General features: G+C 35.5%; 1 protein-coding gene across 1 annotated transcript in view; it reads left to right on the top strand.

The window, feature by feature from the left end:
- The first annotated feature begins 206 nt into the window (after positions 1–206).
- LOC137925997 (homeotic protein empty spiracles-like) overlaps positions 207–23,234 on the top strand; it is a 47,203-nt gene continuing 24,175 nt past the window's right edge. Inside the window, exons 1-2 of the mRNA XM_068769510.1 lie at positions 207–756; positions 22,594–22,766. Of these exons, the coding sequence (XP_068625611.1) occupies positions 306–756; positions 22,594–22,766 (624 nt within the window). The 5' untranslated portion in view covers positions 207–305. The remainder of the gene's footprint in view (positions 757–22,593; positions 22,767–23,234) is intronic.

The raw sequence follows: 23,234 nt of genomic DNA, 5'->3' as shown, positions 1-23,234 counted from the left end.
CCCATTTCTAAGCGATCCAAATTCAAATTCCTCCTTAACACGTCGCCTTGCCAATGACTGCACGGTTATTCAAATAAGGAACGCTGGAGTGCCGCCCACCAAATCTCGCCAGCCAATAGGATCGCAAGCGTCCATTCTCGTTAGTTTTTTTCCCGCCGAACGCGAGCCCAAGCCGCCCAGCCGGGTCATTCGGCCGCGCGCCGCTTTGGCGTACGTATCGCGCGCTCGCGTCACGAAAATGGATTGTGTGTGTACATGTGCTTTTGATTTTGTGTAATATTGTGACGGTTACGTCGTGCGAAAGCATGATGCCTCTCGCACCGACCCCTGTGGTGGCGGTGCCATCGAAGCCGAAGATCGGATTTAGTATAGACAGTATAGTTGGTGGCTCAGAGAGACCGAAGCAGGCGTCGCCGCCGCTAGCGAGTCCAGGGTCTCCATCACCCATAGCGTCACCGCGGAGTCCCTCGCCGCGTCCACTCCTGCGCCCCAGTGCATTGCCGCCCGTCTTCCCAGGCCCTGAACTCAAGAGGCTACCCTACCTGGACGCACAGACCCACCACCACCAGTTTCTGGCTCATTTCCAAGGAGCAGCATTAGCTGCGGCTTTAGCTCATCAGCAACAAGGCTTCGGGGCTCCTCTCCCGCCCCATCCACCACCGCATCCCGCCGCGCCAGTACCCAGGGAATCCTACCAGCTGTACCCCTGGCTCATCAATAGGCACGGAAGGATATTCCCGCACAGGTTTCCTGGAGGTCAGTCTATATATAACAATTTTTTATATACAATAATGTCTAACGTATAACTAAAATTTATTTAATCTAAAGCAAAAATAATTGTTAATATTTAAACATATACGAGCAGATAAGAATCGGTTCACATTAATAACATAAATTCCAAATATAAAAGACATTTGTATTAACTTTAATGATGAATATTTTTTTAAATCGATCAAAACTACGCGTTCCAAATTTAAATATGTTTGACATTTAATAAAAAAAATCCTATTGTACAAATTCCAATTAGCATCTACATTTATTATGTTCAAACATTTTGTAATTAAATAAATCAAATGGATTATTTTAAAAAATCTTAAAGTCCATTGTTTAAACACAATTGTTTTCACAATAAAAAGGAGAATTGACACCGCGCGAATGCCGGCGGGTCTTTTAAAAGTTCCGTAATAATCTTTTAAGTCTTATTTTATATATGATTTTACTTATGATATTGCCCTCGTAAAAAAATATTTATCTTAACATATTTTGTGTAAATAAGAAATTTAAAAAATTATAATCTATTTTTTTTAAAAAGTATAGGGAATTATTTTTATTGAAATTTGAATATTCGTTTATGCTATTTTAAAATTGGAATACAAATTTGTTTAGGCAAACGTTTTAAAAATAGAACAATTTTTTCTCAAGTTTTTATTAAAATAGTTTTTGCAATGATAGTGGAGCCGTATTTTATACTTTTATTATAATTTTTTTATACATTTATATTTATTTTGTATTATTGTTAAACATATGTTATTGATTCGGATAATATAAAATTTTATTTGTGATGCAAATAAAATAAATAGTGTAGTAAATTTTTTTTTATTTTACTGGATGTATTAACTTGATGTTGTACTAGTCGCGGTGTCTTGTAGGGTGGAAATATTTAGAAATTTGTTCCTCAGTGCCCATTTATGAGCAGTAACAATGTTATATAATACGAATATGCACTGGCCAGAAGTAAAATCGACTTAAGATATGGTACAAAGAGCTTCTGGTCTGTCGTGACTACCCAGGCCAGGGTTCTTGAAGGATCTTTTAGCTTATTCACGTATATTCCTACTTCGCCTTCGGAATGTGTAAATGCTAACATAGCAATAATGAAGATTCATACTGTAATAATAATTAAGGCCGAAATCTCTTTGGATTTAGTGGTTAAAGTTCTCCAGAGGATTTTGAATGTAATGTAAGGGATTAGTAAAGTAGCAGTAGGTAGAACAGATATCCGCTGGAGCCCTAGGGTCCTGGATGTCCACGTGGTGGACAGACAAGTTAGTAAAGACCGTCGGAAGTCTCTGAACGCAGGACATTTCTAGTAGTGAACGCTTTCAGCATCTCAAATGATGATGACGATAAAGAAATCTAAAAGCGTATTTAATTAATATATAAGATATATTTATTTATATATACAACCTTTTTAAAATCTTTGTAAAGGAGAATTTAATGGCTATAGACATTCTCTATCAGTCAACCTATATATATATAATTTTGAAATCAGCGTCTGAATATAACAATAAAATATGTGATATATTTGTTTGGGTTAATCCTCTCGGAGGATCTTATATACTGTAACTCCATGGATGATCTATCTGGACAGCCTAAGGAATGCTGCAACTTAGTGATATAAACCTTTGTTTCGTATATTAGAACTTGCGCCAAAACCTCAGAGATATCAAAACGCGATAACATGTCTTCAACACATCCGTACTTAGAAAGAGGAGACTTAATAAACACTATGATATAAAGAAAGACGAGCGAAATAAAATTGTAAAATGAAATCACGGACGCCTGTGGAATATGCATAAAAAATTAGTATAGAAAAATAAAATTTGTGTGCCATATGTTATTCAGAGTATTGGTTTCAGTCCATAGAGGCCTGATGCAGGACAGTACTCACCCAGAGATATCTAATGGGGGATATACCATAATCGCCAACCTTAGCGATCTATAAGTATTTAATGGAATCAGGCGTTACTTCGCGGAAGTCCATCCTAAGTAAGAAAAGGACCAATATTTAGCCACTTCCGCACATGCAGTGGTAGTCGTGCAACAAAGTGCACCGCCCGCCAGCCCGCTGATAAATGCGTATGCGGCAAACAATGCGAATCACACAACCGCCACCACCAAATCACTCAACACGTGTTTCACCCCTCCACGGGGCATCTTCAGGAGCTATGTTACACCGATTAGTGCCAAACACAGTCTCTCTGTGTTTGGCACTAATCGGCTGGCGGACGGTGCATTTCATTGCACGACTACCACTGCATGTGCAGAAGTGGCTAAATATTGGTCCTTTTCTTACTTAGCGATCTATGGCTTGAAAACTTTTTTATTCTGCTAATAAAATCTGCAAATGCTATATAATTAATGTACAAATTGTTAATCATATGAGATTGTATTCCGAGAAACGACCCCGCGACCCATGATCATATATCCCAATCCTCTACGACTAGATATATAGTTATAAATATGTTATTATTAACAATTAATTACGTAATCCTAATTTTACAATGGATTTTATTTCAAAATGCATTATATTAAATGTCGTCAGCGACCAGCCATATCCAATTATAATGGAATCAAATACTAGCTATAAATACGCAATTGTATTTATTTATTAATTCGTCATATCTTTAAGGTAAGGCCTATATCTTGCAGTGGGTCTATCGTCTTACCTTATGGTAACACTACACTGTTTAACACGTTCACTGCGGCTTGAGGCCGATTCAGCCTCATGGTAGACTTTGCACTGGTGCGGCGCGTAAAACTCGTGTTTTCTCTCTAGTGCGGCGGCTGTTTACACTCAACCGTATGAGGTATGACAAAGACAAATATAGCTTTCTTTATGTCTGCGAAGCATTGACTCAATATTGTAAAAAAATATTGATGAACATGAGGCAGAAAAGGCCTCAACCGCACTACTAGGAAGTTCAGCTTGAGGCTGATTCGACCTCAGCCGCACCAGCTGAAAGTTCTTCAAAATTGGGCCCGCAGTGAACGTGTTAAAACAAAACTGCCGGCCGCTGATTTCGTCGTACAAATTGGTGATATAGTATATGGTGGTCCAAGATCCCTAGGAAAACCAATACTTATGATTTTAATCTTTAAACATACACTGCAAGCCATAGATCTCCCACAAAAGTGTTTTAAAGTGTATATATTATAATCGCCACACTTGGCAGGCGAGTTGGCGATCGAAGTGTGGTATTGTGGTATGTAGAAGACGCCGCTGACCATCATCTGGAACTATTTTTGTCAACAGTGGCAATCCTATATAATTAATAGACAAAGTGTGAATTATATGAGACTGTGTTTCAGAAATCGAACCCATGACATATGATCACAGAGAGCGCATATCAAAAGAAAACTGACGGAAAAGGCTTATTATTCAATAAATCAATATTTATTCATTTAGACTATGATAAAGTATATATGTATATATCATCATCCATCACGAAAGGTATATATTGAGTTATACGGAAAGTAATTTCGTTTTTTTTGTGATGAAAATGAAAGACTATCTTCGTGTAATGAATAAATATTTAATTATATTATATATTGGTCATTTTTATGAGACCTTTAGCTATCTTTCTGGTAGTAGCATGATAACACGCCTAAAATTTTTTTGGTCTTTGCGAGCAAAAAACTGATTTTTGACGTGTTCATTTGAGGTAGTTTTACCGGGCTATCAATCTCGGATGATCAAAGTGCCTTTCAGAAAGGTTCTTGAGTTGCTACCATCAGCTGGTAGACGCGGCGTGGGCAAGTTTCCATTAGTGGATTTATGATATAGCTGAGGTCGCGAGATATCTTTGGTTGTGGGCAGTGGAAGACCAAGTCATCGTGGTGATCTATGGGAGACTTATACCTTGCAATGGGAGTCTATTGGTTGATATAATGATGATGCCTGATGCCCAACACCACGTACAGACAATACAAAATCTATAATCAAAAATTAGAAAGTTTTAATAAAGAAAATCTCGTAAAAAAATTATAGATAATATATTATTTACATAAACAAATTGCAACTGTTTAAATAAGTCAATAAATTATAAAACTTATCGCAGACAGTGTCCAAAACCGGTTGAATACGAAAACAGCGGAGAGCAAAGTGTCGGGACGCTGGTAGCTTATCCGAGAACAAGTGTGTTTAGATAAGCCTTATCAGGAACGTTCGGATGCCTTACGAATTAACAAAGAGGTTTTATACTCTTTTTTTTTTATTCGATGACACACTACTACGACACGACCACGTTAGTATTATGATGCAGTTTTTAATATTACACCGTCTCATCTACAGGATGATTGAAAATGAGAAGCTTCTAGACTTTTAGACCTATGACGTGTATAAAGTAATCATTTCGAAATATGTTACATTAATTTATTTTCTCTGCTTAAATGCGACATATAATTATAGTTATATATTGTTTAGTTAGTTTATATTTACCTTAATTCTTCTTCTTCCTTCCCTTTACCCTTTATGTGGGGTCGGGTCTCCTTATCAATTTGCGCCAGGCCACTCTATCCTGGGTTGTCTCTACATCAAGTTGAAGGGTTTCCAGTTCCTTTCCGATATTAGACCACCACCACGTAGCTTTTGGACGCCTTATCCCTCTTGGGAATTCTGGAAGGCTTAAGGCAGTTTTTACCACGTGGTCATCTGGTTTTCGTTGAATGTGTGTTATATTTACCTTAATTAAAATTTATTATTGTAATACAAAAAAAATATCTATACTAATAACTTCTGGCATTATAAAGTCAGCGGAACATATAGTTAACTATAATCAATTTAATAATTATTATTTAACTTAATAATAATTACTTTTAAAACGAGATGTACATTTTTTATTATCGTTGCACATTACACAGCAAATGATTTATATATTCATACCTTTAACTTTTACGCCTATAATCAATCATCCTGTAGATTTTATATGTATTAATTCCATCACAATATATCTTTATAGGTATCATAAAATTTAATACTATACTGTCGCTCTAAAATGAATATTCTAAAAGAAATATTAATTAAAATTAAGGAATGATACACATACAAGTTTCAAGATGTTTCTAAATTAGACAGCGTGTCTTGGGTAACCATTGTAAATAAAATATCGGAGAGAGAAAATCGCGTTATATACAGAGTGAAATTATAGTTCATTTTCCGGCAAAAATTTGATAGGTTTTACATATTTATTCAATCGCCATGTGTAATTCAGAGTAGTGGTTTCAGTCCATAGAGGCCTACTGCAAGGCATAGTACTCACCCAGAGATATCTAATGGGCGATATAACATAATCGCCAACCTTAGCGATCTATGGTTTGAAAACTTTTTTGTGAGCAGTGCAAATCCTATATAAATAATGTACAAATTGTGAATCATATGAGATTGTATTCCGAGAAACGACCCCGCGACCCATGATCGCATGTCCCAATCCTCTACGACAAGATATATAGTTATAAATATCTTATTATTAACAATTAATTACGTAATGCTAATTATCCAATGAATTTTATTTCAAAATGCTTTATATTAAAGTAAGTTAATTATTTTTAAATAATGTGTAAATGCCGCCAACAACGCTTGACTACCACTCGCTGTATATTCAGAGTATAGTACCCGGCGATAAATATTGCACATCGACCTTTAGAAAGAGACCGTCGGCTAATTTCGGCTTCGTAGAGCTTTATCTCTGTCGCACGAAATACAACGACTGACAAAACGTCACATAGGTAGTGCGGGACAGATATAGTGTTCTACGAAGCCGAAATTAGCCGATTGTCTTTTCCAAATGTCGATGTGCAATATTTATCGCCGGGTGTTGTATGCGCCTATAATAGATCGAACTAGTGAACTAATCACGAAATGGCTGCGTGTTACATAAATAAAATTAATTAAATAATAAATTTATACTCGCCTTATTCTCGACGGCCGCCATTTTAGAAATTAGCTAATACCTCGTTGATTATGTAAATCACATTTATGTTAATGCTAAGTATTATAACGACCTCATGATCGTAAAATATAATTTAGAACCGCTTCATCGCTTGTTATCATTCTAATATAATTACGAAACGAATTAATATCAAAGCTTAACAGTCGATGGATAACGTCGCTGCGAAACTGTCATTATTTATATCTCCCCCGACGGTTAGTGTGGTTAGGGATTGTGACGATAGGTTGCTGGTTTGAATTTAGTCAATTACGCATTTCGTATACACTATATAATTACTATAATTTGATTTCACCCATACTTAATAACATTTATTTTAATTTTTAAACGAAAGTTTTACGAGACACGATATTTATTTAAATATATATCTCTATATTTTAAAATGAATTGATTGTTAAAACAAAATAGGCCCTATTCCCACGTTGGTATGAATTAAAAAAAATTATAGAGTGTGTTTTAAAAAAAATGTATATATTATTTACATATTAAATTTCTTTTTTAGATAATAATAATATATTAATATATATAGCTAAAAATAATATTATTTATATATTGGAAATTGTAATTTTTTTGCCAATGCTCAAAACAGACCTCCATAGTATGGGCAACAGCGTCCTTTACATACCATAATACCACACTGCAGAGCGTGGCGATTATGGTATATCCCCCCTTAGATATCTTTAGGTAGACGTGGCGTGGATAGGTTCCCAACCGTGGAAGTTATCTTTATGCTATACTTGAAAATGTAAAGTAATATCCCGCCAAAATAAACGTCAATGTATTAAAATCTTAAAGAATCGAGGCAAAGGTAACACTGAGATACAGCCATGTGTTATTTAACCCTTAAATGCATGACTTTTATTTATACTTTAAAAAAAATATTTATCTTGCAGATAAGTACAATAAAATGCTGGGAAAAAAAATAAAATGTATATAGTATTTTTTAAACTTACTTTTTTTAAAAAACCTTATGTTGCATATATACAACACTATGCATTTACTCTCTCATTTTACGTTTAAGTGGTATGTTGCAGTTTTACATCATTATGCATTTAAGGGTTAAAAATCAGTTTATATGAAATTAAAGTAAAAGATTCATTTGTAAGTGGTATCTATGGGACCTCTGACCCGTGTGGGGTCTCATTTCATAATTACTCGCTGGCGTTGTCTCAGCGCTGGGCTGATAGCCTTCGCGACCCGCTACATTGTAGCGAGAGCTCCATTACTCGTAATTAACTAGCTGATAACTTAATTATTGCGATAACGGAACGTATAACTGCAATTATATACAGGCGTTGTTCGATATTATTTAATTTTTATTTTTTAATTACTTTGTCTTTGAAAATTAATATATTATGGGGATCGGAAAGTAATGGCGCTTTATTAAGTTTAATTCACACGACTATATTTCTAAGAAGTATTTATTTCTAATCACCAATATCTTCACCTTAGTTATCAACAACCTTCAGCCATCTAGTGTACAAATCAAGGAACGGTAAGGAACGGTATAAATCAATCCATTTTTCATTAAATTTTTCGACAGAAACGACATTACTTTCCGGTCACCTTAATATTTCACTGATCATGTTTTTTTACATAGTTTGGACATAGGTCTCCTATATATATTCAAAAGTTTCGACGACAATCCGTTCCTCGAATAGAGATAAACCTCTGAGTTTTGAGCCTCTTTTACTCTTTTACTCTAAATAACAAATCTCTCCATAAAGTTGTCTATGTTTTCCATAACTTGGGCGATGTAATTTAATATTCGAATGAATCATTTGAGTTGCTTGATGTTGTTTAGCTCATGGAGGTTGAAGATATTTGTGTAACGCTTAGTCCACATTGTTGCCAGTGATGAGATGATACAGACACGTCATATCTCACTCCGAGTTTCATTGGATAGTTCCCATTAAGTGAAAGAGCTATGGAGATGGTTGTGCTCGGGGTTCAGGAATGAGATCCGAAGGTGATCGAATGTAACCGACAGGGCAGGTCACATAGCGCCCGCGAAAGTTCTTTGTCTGCCAGTAACAATAGCGGCTGAACTGACATAGTAAAGCATATGAGCAACTTGGCTAGCTTGTCGCCGTCTGTGAGGTTATGGCGGAGAAGGAGGCCGCAGAGCAGGATCCGGAGAGGGCCGATCCTGCTCGGCATCGGGTTCACAGGCGTTGAGGGTGGGGGCCTTCATTCACTCAATGCGAATCCGAGAAATGCAGCCACGCTAAGTGATCTCGTATTACTACGGTACAGCGAGGATGCTGGCGGAAGCATAGCTTCCTCCCAGGATGTGTCTTGGCATAGTAATGAGGAGCAACTGCGAGTTATCGAAGACGACTACGAAGGGGCTTTTGGTGAGAGACATCACATATAACCCTGTCCTTCTCCTTGAGGCCAGGGTATTTGAGTCCATCTTTAAGATTTTCCCCCTGGTGATCTAAAAAAGTTACATAGAGATCAGAGTCTTGGGAGCGCAGTGAAGGATATATATCCAGAAGATCAACGATGTTTTTGGGCTCGACGTTAAATGTAAGCTTCCAACCGTATTTTAAATCTATAAAGGAGCTATATGTCCAGCTAAGAAATGAAAGAACAAAAAAAATTGCAAGATATTGTGAAGGATAGAAGGAAATAATAAAATAAATTGAGAAGAATGAAAGTGAGTGTAGAATAAAGATAAAACCCTGAAAAAAATATTTGTAAATAAAGTCCCTGTCCCAAACAAAATAGGGGTACGAGAGGCTCCCAATAGGGGGGGCCAAAAAATATAAAAATATGTCCAGCTGTGGGCGTCGTACGGCTGAAATGATTAGTCCACGATATCACATGTAGCGTATATTTTACATTGAGATAACATTTGCAGCTTGCAACCAACTCGCAGCAATTGCAAAATAATTACGTATTAATATATCTCTTGTACTTAGTTCTACGTATGTGGCAACATTGATTTGTACGAGTCATTTTACCCGACATCTTCGCGGATAACCTTTAACGTTGTGTGGTATTGAATGTGTGTAAATATTTCAACGAATTTATCAGTGTACTTTACGTAAAATTATTATAAAAATAGATATATAACATTAACAATGTGTTCTGTTATCTTTGACAGAAAGGTACTTCTATTGTTCGTGAATAACAAATAAAAATATATCACATATAAGAGATAAAAAAATGAAATGCAAATGGCGGTCTAATCGAAAAACGCGATTTATTTGAAACAACTATTAGATGGTTTGTTTTATAGTACGTCTTGAGAAGAACACCAGAAGAGTCCAGAATTTAGAAGATACTTGAATTATCTCCCGTATGTTACATTTTTCAAGTTAAAATTAGCTATGTAAGTTCAAACGCGGCGTAATTTGAAGAGTCCGCTACAAACTCGAAATGAATTTTTTGTTTCTTTCACAAAAATACTTAGTGTAATGGTTAGAGATTTTGAATCATATTAAATACCAAACATGTATATAACATACATATATTTATGTATATAGGGGTGGCCAAGCTCCTTGACAGTTGGAGCCATTGTTCGAAATTTGAAATTTTTCGCGAGCCTTAATTTAACACGCAAGCGAATATTTTTTTACAAACTATATTTATTGAAATTATATGACAAAAGTACAATAAAAGTTAGATATAATGGCACACGTATATGACAGCACTTCTAATAACACTTAAGATGCCGGTTAGTTAATTATGATCTGTGTTTTGATTTCGGTAATTTTATGCTGGAATAATAATAATAATTATTCACACTAGTAATTTGTTTCGATATTCCAGCAGCTGACATAGATTATATAATTTTAAATATTGAAATAATTAGACAATCAATCTGTGTCAAAAATAATCGTTCAGAGTCGCAGTTTGGGCACATCTGACATATAATAAAAACGCACATCATGTAGGCCTATGTTAAACAATGGAATGTTTTACTATTTGTAATGAGGAGATTCACGAATAAAGGTTACCGATTAAGCTCAGCTGATTGGCAGGTTGTAGTGGAAGTTGACAGGCTACGGTAGCTCGTAGAATATATTATATCTGAGGGCATAAGGTTCTAGAGTGGTGATAGAAGACTTTTAAAGGCTCTAGATTTATATATAGAAGTATGTAGGGTATATGTAAGTCCAGTACTAGCTAAAATGATAATGTTTAATGGAATCAGGCGTTACCTTGCGGAAGTCCATCCTAAGTAAGAAAAGGACCAATATTAAGCCATTAGTGCTCAGTGTTTGACACTAATCGGTGTAACATAACTTCTGATGATGCCCCGTGGAGGGACGAAACACGTGTTAAGTGATTTGACGGTGGCGGTTGTGTGATTCGCATTGTTTGCCGCATACGCATTTATCAGCGGGCTGGCGGGCGGTGCATTTGTTGCACGACTACCACTGCATGTGCGGAAGTGGCTAAATATTGGTCCTTTTCTTACTTAAAATGATAATGATTTAGAGTCCACGATAATATATATACTGATAAATAAAGGCCTTCTCCAAAGACATGTATGGGGATATACCATAATCGGCATGCGTGGCAGGAGGGTTGTCGATCGAATTGTATTATGGTACGCAGAAGATGCTTCTGCCCATGTTGAAATTTGTTTGTGAGCAGTGGCAATCCTATATGATTACTGCACAGAGTGTGAATTATATAAGATTGTACCCTGGAAATCGAACCTACTTCGTCTACTGCTTGGCTACCACTGCTTGTACATATGTACCTACACATACTACTCACTACGTACATATGTATGTACGTACCTACAAGTACCATATACATATGTACATGCATTGAATGTATATATTCGTTGTACTTGCATAACATTTGCATCACGCAATTAACTCGCAGAGGCTTATACAAGAGGCTGCCATTTATTAAATAATTTGTCATTTTAATTGAAATATACAATATACGTCTTTGTACTGTTGGTAATATTCAAATTGTATAGATTTATGTCCAGCGGTGGACGTAATATTGCTGAAATGTGATTCATGATAATAACCTCACGTTTCGTTATCTAATGTTAACAATTTCTACCATATTATATGTTGAATATATATAAATAAAAGTTCGTCATATATATATAATGTAAAGGTGTTGTTGTACTAAAAATGTATATATTTATGTAATTGTTATAAAAATAGCTATGGATAACTTTAAGTAGAGAATCAATTATAAAATAATTAAAAAAAAATTATACCTTGTTATATAATCTATGGTTACAAGAGATTTGTCAATTATGTGCTCCGTGGTAATCGATTCCGCTACTAAAAACCCCACCGAAATAAATTCAATTGTCTGTGTCAACAAGAAAGTGAAAAAAAAAACGAAACGCAATGTACAACGCCTGTTGGAATTACAAAGAAAATATTCGACAAACAACCTCCCAGTTGTCCCCTAATACCGGGTGACGCTCTCAACCCTCGATCAGACATTGTTATTTTTATGAACTGGCAACAATAAAACTCTGTTCAAATTTAATTAAAGTATGCTGTTAATAAAAATAGGCGTAGCACAATGGCTAACGTGTGAGAGCAATGACAAAGGAGAATTGTGACGCGGCGGGAAAAGCCGCCGATTAAACGACGCCATTGTTGTTTTGATATTTCGGTAGCTCTAGTGATGTGCTCGCGTTACGATTGGCGGATTAACGGTTTTTTTTAATTTACACAATTTTCCACGTGATATTTTTGTATGATTTTTTAACACACAATGTGTATATAATATATAATAAATATTTAATATCTTTTTAACATGGCTCTATATATAACAATACTGCCTAAGTAGTTTTTTTGTTGATTTCGGGTTTTTGAGGAGGCAAAGTACAGAGAGAGCGTTTTATCTAAAATCTCGGTCCGCTATATACTAGAATTTCTCGGGATTTAGAGGTCGCCAAGTCCTTAGATTGCTTAGGCGGATGCTCCATGGAGTTATTAGATTCAAGGGCTCCCCACCAAGAAACCTTGGCTTTAGTTGTCTCTCGTCGATTATATCCATTTAGTATTCCGGCGACGGCACGCGAAAGACTCGAACCTTGGCTGGGTCTACTTGGTTAAAATATTTATTCTTTCTAATATATTTCGCTAAGCACTATCTAAAAGTAAAAACATTGATGTAACGGTATCCGGCGATAAATATTGCACATCGACGTTTAGAAAGAGACAATCGGCTAATTTCGGCTTCGTAAAGCGTTATCTCTGTCGCACGATTGACAAAACGTCACTTAAGTAGGATCGTCAGGTACTGTAGACTATATTGACTACAGTCAGGTTCGGAAATATTTCCAATAGGTCCTATTGGTTATCTATGTCTGAGTCCAGCTGTGGACACTGTATTAATGTACGTGATCTAGATGCAATTTCAACTGCCGCAAGTTTTAAAGACAGAATATTAAAATAAGCTAGTACAGCAATCTATATAGTTATCGTTTAAAGAATATTTAAATTAGAAAGTCGTGTTCACATTCACCAGTAGAAAGTATGAAGGCGTCTTTCTAATTTACTATGAGCTAATGAATCGAATAATATGACTAGGTTCATTCGTATGCATTAAGAAAATTTTCAGAATTGTATTAACACTGTCAACTATGGTACGGCTTAATTAAACATGAATTGGATACATAAAAGGAAAAACAATTAAATAAAATATTGAAAATGAATATGTAATGTCTAAATCAATTGTTTATCTAGACGTAATAATTAATAAGGCTACAAAGACGAAGTGTGATATCGTAATGGAACCCAATACGGACTTAATTAGCGGGTCTAAAACCCGTTAAACTTTACAAGCAGTCATTAAGACGGTATAAAGCATACGCTGTCATCTTCATTATTCACGTCGTCGTTATCACTTCACGATTTAGTATCCATTGAAACTAACATAACTGCTGTATGAGTATTGTTCAAAAACAATTCAATGAGATACAGTGTACAATAACCCGGCCAATTTAAAATCATACTTGACTTTAATTAAACGGTAGAGGATATGTGCTTGCATAGAAGGTAACCATTGTGGTCTTTAAAATTCCCAAGTTATGTAAGAAAAGAACTAATATTTAGCCACTTCCGCACATGCAGTGTTAGTCGTGCAATGAAATGCAACGCCTGCCAGCCCGCTGATAAATGAAAATGACATAGTGCATAGTTTGGCACTAATCGGTGTAACATAACTCCTGAAGATGCCCCGTGGAGGGGTGAAACACGTGTTGAGTGATTTAACGGTGGTAGTTGTGTAATTCGCATTGTTTGCCGCATACGCATTTATCAGAGGGTTGGCAGGCGGTGCATTTTATTGCACGACTACCACTGCATGTGCGGAAGTGGCTAAATATTGGTACTTTTCTTACTTAGGATGGACTTCCGCGAGGTAACGCCTGATTCCATTAAATATTCATAAGTTATAGCTGGAATGAGGCCGGTTGGTAGTTCTACTTTTTGGCTGTTCGCACTATAAAAGTACTAACGCTTAGTGCGGGTGGAAGGAATTTAAATAGTGTACGGATGTCGTGAATCCGATATAGAGAGAGAATGAGCAGCCGTTGAGGAGTCAGGTGTCGCAGGTTCGAGTCCGTGCAAGTTTTCAGGAGATGAGCATTAGCGTCCTCTGCGTACTACAATATCACACTACGACGTCCAGCCCGTCCGCCAGGGGTGGTGTTATGGTATATCCACCATAGACATCTTTTGGAGAAGCTTATGTCTTGTAGTGGGGGTGTATAAGCTGAAGTCCCAGCAGTGGTTATTATCGTATATTCTTCATTATTGATTCGAACTCATAGAGAAATCGCGGGAATCCCCACGTAGTTATTGAGCAACCGTGAGGTTGCCAATGAGGTCTGAAGTGAGAAACAGCGTTTCATTTTCAATCTATTTCCATGCGGCACACCCGCTGCCAATTTAAGCCAATCCGCTAGATTTTGTATTTTTTCCTTTCTCTACGAATCACTTTATCACTGCTTCGAACTTGTCGAAAAATTCCGAGCAACCCTTCAGACCGTGGTGCATGCTCGCTGTCCCGTATTTGCATGTGCAAGAGCAGATTGTGAACTAAAGTTAGGAAGAAGGGTGGAGAGTGACATTATCGTCTCCCTAATGGGAGAGAAAGAGCGTCGTCATGTCTTAGAATAAACAAAAAGTAGAAATAATATAACAGAAGTGTAAGAGATGGGAAATACAACAAAATTGTAAAAGCTCAAAATGTTATAAAAACAGGAAAAATATAATACTAAATTGAAACTGTACTATGATGTACCAAAAGGTTGTGGTAAAGGAAGAAAGGCAAGGTATGAATAGCATGTAAATAAATGATAAGAGAATAAAAGAAAATGTGAAGAATGCTAGGAGAAGAGTAATGGAGACTGTATAGAAGAATTATATCATATTGATACAATTATTCTTAAATAGTATAGCTTGTTCGACTAACAACTTGCCGATGAAGCCTGTTATAAGAGACCAGGTAATAATAAAGTTTTATTATCAAATCGAAATAAAAATAAAATACGCGATATGTCATCATTTTACTCTGCCAGCATTCTACAAATTTCCATATAATAATATGGGTAATTACTTATCAACAGAATTTGTTAGTTTCTTATTACGGTATATAAAAGAAAAATCAAAATTTAGAAATCGTTTTAACGGTTACGTTCCCGTCTAATACATTTTACCGATAATAGCACATCACTAGTCTCGTTTGTAATGTTGGTAGCACCGTACGTCACAACTTTAGTTACGCGCTCTTTTTCTTAATTACCTCGATTGTTGCCGGATGAGCTTTTTGAAAATAAAAAAAAGGATTGAATAGGTCATAATTGGATGTAATTCGAGACCACTTTGTTGCGGCGGGAACGTCGAGATTAACAAACTACGTCCGCCATCTTGGATGTGATTTACGCGTGTGTGTGTGTGCTCGGAGTATGGGCAATGATTAATTGGCGCACCGTAATTACAGGGTACTTTAAACTCTTCGTGTGTTTAAACGAAATGTTTGCTTTCGTGCGTGTAATTGTAATAAGGATTTTATAATTATAAGTTAAAGGTTGCAGTTAAGTGGATTGATGAACGGGCCGGCATGTAGAGTTATAACAACCCAAAGTTAACCAATTGCTTTTTATATTCATACCCGCCTTACAGACTCCTGTCAAACGTTATTGACTTATCATATTCTAATAGAAATATCTGAAACAAACAAAGTGATTTATTGTTATATATAAAAAAAACATACAACCCTGTGATCAAAAAGTCACAAGAATTTTTTTTTAAATCTATGTGATTTGGCGCTTTTGAGATACAAAACATCCTTCAAAATGTTTTGGCTGAGCCAAATGATATTTCAACCTGTGATAAACAGACGCTTGGCAAATGTTAAAGGCAGTACTATCGATCTAGAAAAAAAATACCAGTCCAATGCCCGGAAGTTTTAAATGACAATTTCACCTTACTTGGATCACAGAGTATACATAGTATGTTATTTTTAATGAATAATAAAGTTTAAGAATCACATCTGACTACTAGATTGTTGAGAAATTTGTGAAAGAGATCGTAAAAATATCTCTTGTCTTGTGTTTAGTGGGCTCAGGTTCAGGGCTAGCTTGGTATCTTAGCTTTAATTTGATGCTATCACAGGTTACCTCAATTTGATTCTACTTTTTATCAAACTGGGTTCTTCGGGCAAGTTTTATAATATAGTAATTACTATTATTAGTGTGTTTTCACTAAAATATTTTTCATTGTAATAAGGTTTTTTTATTATACAGAAGTTTGTTGTAAAAGCGTTTTATAGTTGCTTACAAAAGTTATACCAATTTTAATTAAATATTTATAACCTAAAAATTATTAACTAATTATCTTTTACATTCCTAAATTTATTACTATGTCATTATAAACGTATTTTCAAAATGTCATAATAAAGGTTCATACAAAAAGACGCCATTAAAAATTAAAAAAGAACAACGTAATTGGCGGGCTGTCAAATGTCAATGTTTATCTGTGCCACTTAAATATCGATATAAGTAACAAATCGCCGTTTCATTCGATTAATCGGGAAGTAATGGAATAGATGCTATCAAAGCCGATGTACTACAAAGTTATATTAAATATATGGTTGCATGCTCGCTGACACGATCACGGGGTCAGCGGAGATAACTCGACGCGTGTTCTAGAATTAATGCTTCGTACTTACTAATGACTCTTATAAATGTATTGTCGATTAGAAACTTTTTTAATTTTTTTTAATTACTGTCAATATGACGTCATCGGAACACGCATGCAGGCGGCTTCCAACCAGTCCTATTAACCCTTTATAGCCTGATTTACGAAAGTATTTTTTTAATATTACTGTGTTTGCTTGTTTTTTTTTAATTTCTTTGGAAAGAATATTATACAACAGTAAAATTCGTATAGCTAACCTATAAAAAAAAACTAATAGTAATGTGAACATTCGGTTTAAAAGATTGATATCAAAATTTAGGGTTAAAAAACTATAGGAGGCCTATGTCTAGCTAGCAGATATCCTGCGGATGTTATATATACATGGATTAGTTTTTATATACGATATTGCAACGTTTGGATATTAAATAACACAATAAGCTTACAATTGAATTGTTAGACCGACAAAAGATAGTGATAAAGAAATTCATTACTAAGTGGCGTACAGTATCTTCTGATGATATTAATAACGAAGTATTGGAAGGTATATATCCAGTAATGTACGTCTGTATGTACTATATTTTCATTACATTAGTCAATAAATATAAATATACCACATTCTTGTAGTCGCGTGTGCAGTTGAAATTTATAATGTCAAGGTATAAAATAAAATTAGGTTGAAACTCACTCGTATGCTTCAGTTAGAAAAATCCATTCGAAAGATTAATTTGAAGTCTCAGTGTATGTGGTACATCGCAACGAGGGCCGTTGCTGCCGAAAGGTACTCCAGTGATGACCACAAGCCAGCAGTTATACACTAGATTGACCGACAATATAGTCAAGGTACATGGAGTCAAACCAGCAGTTGTGACGGTCTCTAAAGGAGTCCTATCAGCTGCCATGATGATGATACGAAATTATCTCGACCTTTACTTATCACCGGCTTTCAGATATCTCAAGATGTTGTTACGCATTTAGTTGAATTTACTCTCTGAAATTGTAAACTATTAGGAGTATATTATTATTACCGAAGTTATGTCAGTGTTATTGACATCGTGATTTTTTAAATCTACTCGAATCTACGCCTCCAAAGAGGATCATATTTATGTATATTTTTAAATGTACATGTAGCGGTAACGCTCCGTATTACTGGCCAGTACTGCAACAATATAAAAGTTTAAAATAATTCTTTGGCGTTAAAATTAAAATTGGAACGCTGATTTGAATTTGGAAGTCGTCTGTAAAGATACCATGGTTTTGGTATTTGAGCTGATTTGTGAGGAGATAATACGTGCACGGTCGGTAGTTGCCAATCCCCAAAGGGTGATGAAACGAATATTGAGCGATGGAGTCATAGAAATAGTAAATTCGAATTTCAATTCGAACTTCCAAGAATGTTTTAAAACAAAAGTATTGTGGTCGTAGTGGCCAGTAATACGGAGCGTGAAAGCTACATATATATACTTCGCGATAAAAAGATGAGACGCCATTATAATTATGTAAAATTATCATAGCTTTATATCAGAGGCGCGAATGTTTAGTATCACATGAGCTACCATTTGCAACATGGACGCCGCACGCAAAATACGCATTTATGCAGACGTATTATTATATTGTCGTTAACGGCGTTTACTTACAATGTTCGTATTTAAGCGGCCATTTTACATTTTTTTTCTTTTTAATTAATCTCCGAGCGGAAGACTGCACACGATGAACGCGTTTCGCATCAACGTTGCTTGCAGCGGCCGGTTAATTCAAAATGGCGTGTTTAATTTCGCGCCATTTTGTGTTGCCATTTATATGTATTTTACAAATATCGCTTTATCCTTACTTTATTTAATTTAAATAGACACATTATCGTCATGTCAACTGATGAAAGCGCACTTCAAGCCTATTCACCAAAGATTGTCAGGATGCCCGGTCTTGCGTTCAGCATTCGTCGACTACCAGCGACCTTAACTAAATCATCGGTCCACCTAGGGGGGGTGTTTACCCACGCAGCATCTACGGGCTCGTGGAAGCCACTCGGGAGAACCTTTCGCAACAAAAAACAAAATTTATTTTTAGGAGTACACAGCCTGGGGCGGCGATAACTCGTGTAGCGTCCCCTAGGCCTAACTCCACCCCCCCCCCTCCTGCGGCTATAACTAGTAACTTTGCCGTCGTAACAAAAAAATTTTTTATATTCCAAGAAGCTATTTTATAAATACGTATAGCTTACAGTTTTTTTTCAGTCTTTCTTACTATGACGGCAAAATAACACTCATTTAAATAACAATACACAGCCCTGGCCATGATTTTAATAGCTTATATTTAAACGTTAGTAATTGAATAAAACCGAATATTTAAACGCCTCAAAAATCATTTAAGGAGCCTTTCCACTGTTATATGTTCACTGCCACTTGAACTTGTCGATCCGCGGAGCTGTGTCGGTTGCTTTATTTCGTCAATAGGTCTCCAAATCCCGAGCCTTACGTATTTCTAATAATTTTGAAATACTCTTTTCATTATTATCATTTAATAAGTGTTACCATTTTATATTTAAAATTTGTAATAGAACGATATCAAAAACTTGAAAATGTTTTAAGTATCATTATTGATAGATAAACATATATTTCACACTACAACACACACACACAATAATAATAACAGAAAAAAAATGAATGCCTATTTGAAATGACTACACTAAAGCGGTACACGACAAAAATATTAATAGTTAATAAAAATATGTTTAGTACTATGTATTGTGAAATACGTTATAAGATGATTCTTGTCACTTCTAACACTGACTCTGCAAACCATCACCGGTTGATCATGGGAACGAGCAGTGTGTTTAACGTCAAACGCATCGTGTGTTTCACTATTTACACTTATAAACGAAGCTCTCACTCTCTCTGTCTGTTAAGCAATGACGAGGTTTTCGATGCTACATGCTTAGAAGAAACCTGTTCACTCTTGTCTTGAAGACTCATAAGTTACAACTGGCTGTTCCTAAAAGTATTAGCAAATCGCTTAGCGCAGAAAGGAATTTCAACTGTGTACGGATGTCGTGAATCCGTATCTTGTTGTCCAATGGAAGAAAGGACACGGGGGAATTATTTGGTTTTGTACAACGGCACACTTTCCAAAATGTAGAAAACCGATAATATGGCAACATTTCGCCGATGTTTCAAGCTTTTTTAACCGTGTTATTACGAAAAACATAATAATCGTCAAAAGTAATAACCCATTAATTAACCGGTAAATATTACATCGCTAGTGTTGTTCTTATCGAATACGTAACAATTATACACTAGTGAAGTAAACGTTTATAATTATTTATGTAATTGCCACTTCACTAACCAATACGTTAATTAGTTTCAGCGTCGGGCAACATAAAAAAAACATATGATAACATCTCACGTGGACGTTGTACACTCTGTACTTAATTGATATTAAGAAGGCATCCAATTATAACGTCTTGGATACACGCGAAATATGAGAATGTAATTATTGTCTTTGGGCAATCATTATACAACAAGTTATATTCATTTTAGATGGTTCATACAGATAAACGCTATCGAAGTCCATTCGAAAATAATGACATTAACCAAAAGGCGGGAGAAATAGTGATGGGTAATCTTATTGACGTTACCGGTTTTTATTTTAACAATCGTCTTGTCATAATCGATTTATTTATAAATAAATCAACAATAATAATTACCAATATTATTGACGTAGCTCGAATTATTCGTTTTAGTGGCAGTGGGCGGGAGACTTCGCTTATGCAGCGATAACCGCTGAGTTCGAAGGGTTCAAGTGGCGACAACCAGCCAGTAGAAAAAGAGTGGGTGGGCCTCCCACTGGGTTGACTGACGATATAGATAAAAACTCAGAAAGTCGTTGGATACGGGTTCGCCAGAAGTACCTGTCGCTTCCGACCACAGTGTAGTCCACTCTTCATAAAACTACACTACATTTCAGTCACAACAATATACACCTACACGAGTAACCCTCTTCTTGCAAACGTCTTCGTTGTAACTAGAATGGGATCTGCTAGAGTAAAGTTTTTAGCTAACGGATCTTTGTTTCTATGAGGTCAATTTTAAAGCTGCATAAAGCCAAAATGGCTAGCTGCTAGAGGATTCGGGCAGCGCAGGACAGATCCGCAGGATCTTCGCGGGAAGCCTATACCTTGCAGTAGTCGTCCATCGGTTGAAAACAAGAAGAATATAAATGAAAAAACAATTATAGTTCTTCCGTATATTTTGTATCTCAATTTAATATTAACTAATTTTAATTATAAATCCTCTCTGCGTGGTATCCCTCAATAGTGAGGGCGGTGACTCTGTTTATAAAGTACATCGAACAGTATGCCAAACCATCTGTGCTGGTTTTTCTGTATATTACTTCGACTGTTGTAATATCGACCGTGATTCAGGTCTGATCAAACCGGCGCGTGAAGCTGATGCTTCGTGGTTACTGTGCATACACTTTTCCAGTGAATAAAGAACAATGGTAGTCAGTTGAGATAGGTCACGGTTTCGATTCCCGGGATACAGTCTTGTGTAATTCTCACTTTGTGTATTAATTATATAGGATTATCACAGCTCACAAAGAAGTTTCCAGAGGATAGACAGCAGCGTCCTTTGCGTACAATACTACACTGCGATCGCCAACACGCCTGCCAAGCGTAGCGATTACTGTATATACCCCATAGATATCTTGCATATATAGGGTGGGCCATAAATTTTTGCACTTTTGAAACATGTGTAGAAATAAAAGTACATATGCTATTTAGTTTATGATTTATTTACCGTAATTATCATTTATTAAAATTAATTTTTTAAAAATTACATCGTCGAGATGTGCTCCGTCTCGCCGTTGGCACTCCTGTAATCGACTACGTAAACTTTGGAAAATTCGTTGACACATGCTTTTGCAAAAATTTTTGGCCCATCCTATACAATGGGCGTCTATGGGCTGCAACGACAAATGGTCAATACGGTAGAATAATTATAAATACGAATACATATCATAAATATAAATTACTTCTATATATTCTTGCGTTAAAAGCATGAAATATTTTTTATATCATGGTATTATTAAATATATTTAATAATAATAAATACGGCAAAATAATTAATAATTATATACTTTACCTTACATCTCATTAAGAAATATAAACAAGGGTTAATGTGTTTTATTATTTTGTCCTTCCGTGTGACGTATATTTTTTATCTCTACAATGTTTTATTAATATTTCATGATAATAAATACGGCACAATAATCATGCCTTGTTAAGACTTTAAAAGTAGTATACATAAGTATATGTATATTTTTTAAATTTAATTAGAAGCACGGGTATTATTTTATCTCAACGTATTATTAATTATATTTAACGATAATAAATGTGGTGAAGTAATTAATAATGAAAGAATGTACGTTACGGCTTATTAAGATGCGAAATAATTACTTTGTTATTAAAATAATTATCAGATACTTTGTAAAGATACAGAATTTGTATTTTTTATCTGGAATAAGAAACTAGCCGGTAAAGTAGAGATGGTTTATTTATTTAATTAAAAAGAAATACAACAAAGTATATCAATTACCTGGTAATAGCAGTATATAGTATATACACTATCATCAAGGCCACTGTGGTAGTATTTATTATTAAATAACTAGTAAAGCTTGTAATCTGTGTAATATATTATATAATGATCGCGTCTTGTCCCCAGGTCCAGATATCCCAGGATTCCTTCTCCAGCCGTTCCGCAAGCCGAAGAGGATCAGAACAGCCTTCTCGCCGTCGCAGCTTCTCAAGCTGGAGCACGCGTTTGAGAAGAACCATTACGTGGTAGGAGCTGAAAGGAAACAGCTTGCGCAGGCGCTTAGCTTGACCGAAACACAGGTTGGTTTAGTTTTTAGTTAGACGCACTTGAGACCTAGGTCACATATACTGAGGAGTCATGACTTTTTAACAGGGCTGTTTATTTTTATTTTTCTAAAAATGGCTATTGAAAATATTATATTATGTCATTACAACTTTAGAAAACTAGAGTAATCTATCAGTCTGTATTTTTTTTATGACCCCCGCTATTGGGGGTCTCTCGTACCCCTTTTATGGTTGGACAGGGACTTTATTTGCAATTTAATTTTTCACATGATTTTTAATTTTCTTTCTCTTCTTTCTCTTTCGGTCTATTATCTATCTTTCATGCTACATTTCTACTTTCTTACCCTTTTGCTCTGTTCATCTATCATTCTTTCCTCTTTTCTTTTTACATTTTTACCTATTTTCTATTAGACATTATACATCACATTTGAGTTTTATTTTATCACATTTCTTATTGTATATTTGGATTTTTATTTTTTTTGT

This window comes from Battus philenor, unplaced genomic scaffold, assembly GCF_028537555.1.
Source record: "Battus philenor isolate CCGP_79_NKW_IND1 unplaced genomic scaffold, ilBatPhil1.0.hap1 SCAF_28, whole genome shotgun sequence".
Lineage (NCBI taxonomy): Eukaryota > Metazoa > Arthropoda > Insecta > Lepidoptera > Papilionidae > Battus > Battus philenor.
The sequence above is the reverse complement of the archived record's forward strand: the minus strand, read 5'-3'. Positions and strand labels throughout refer to the sequence as shown.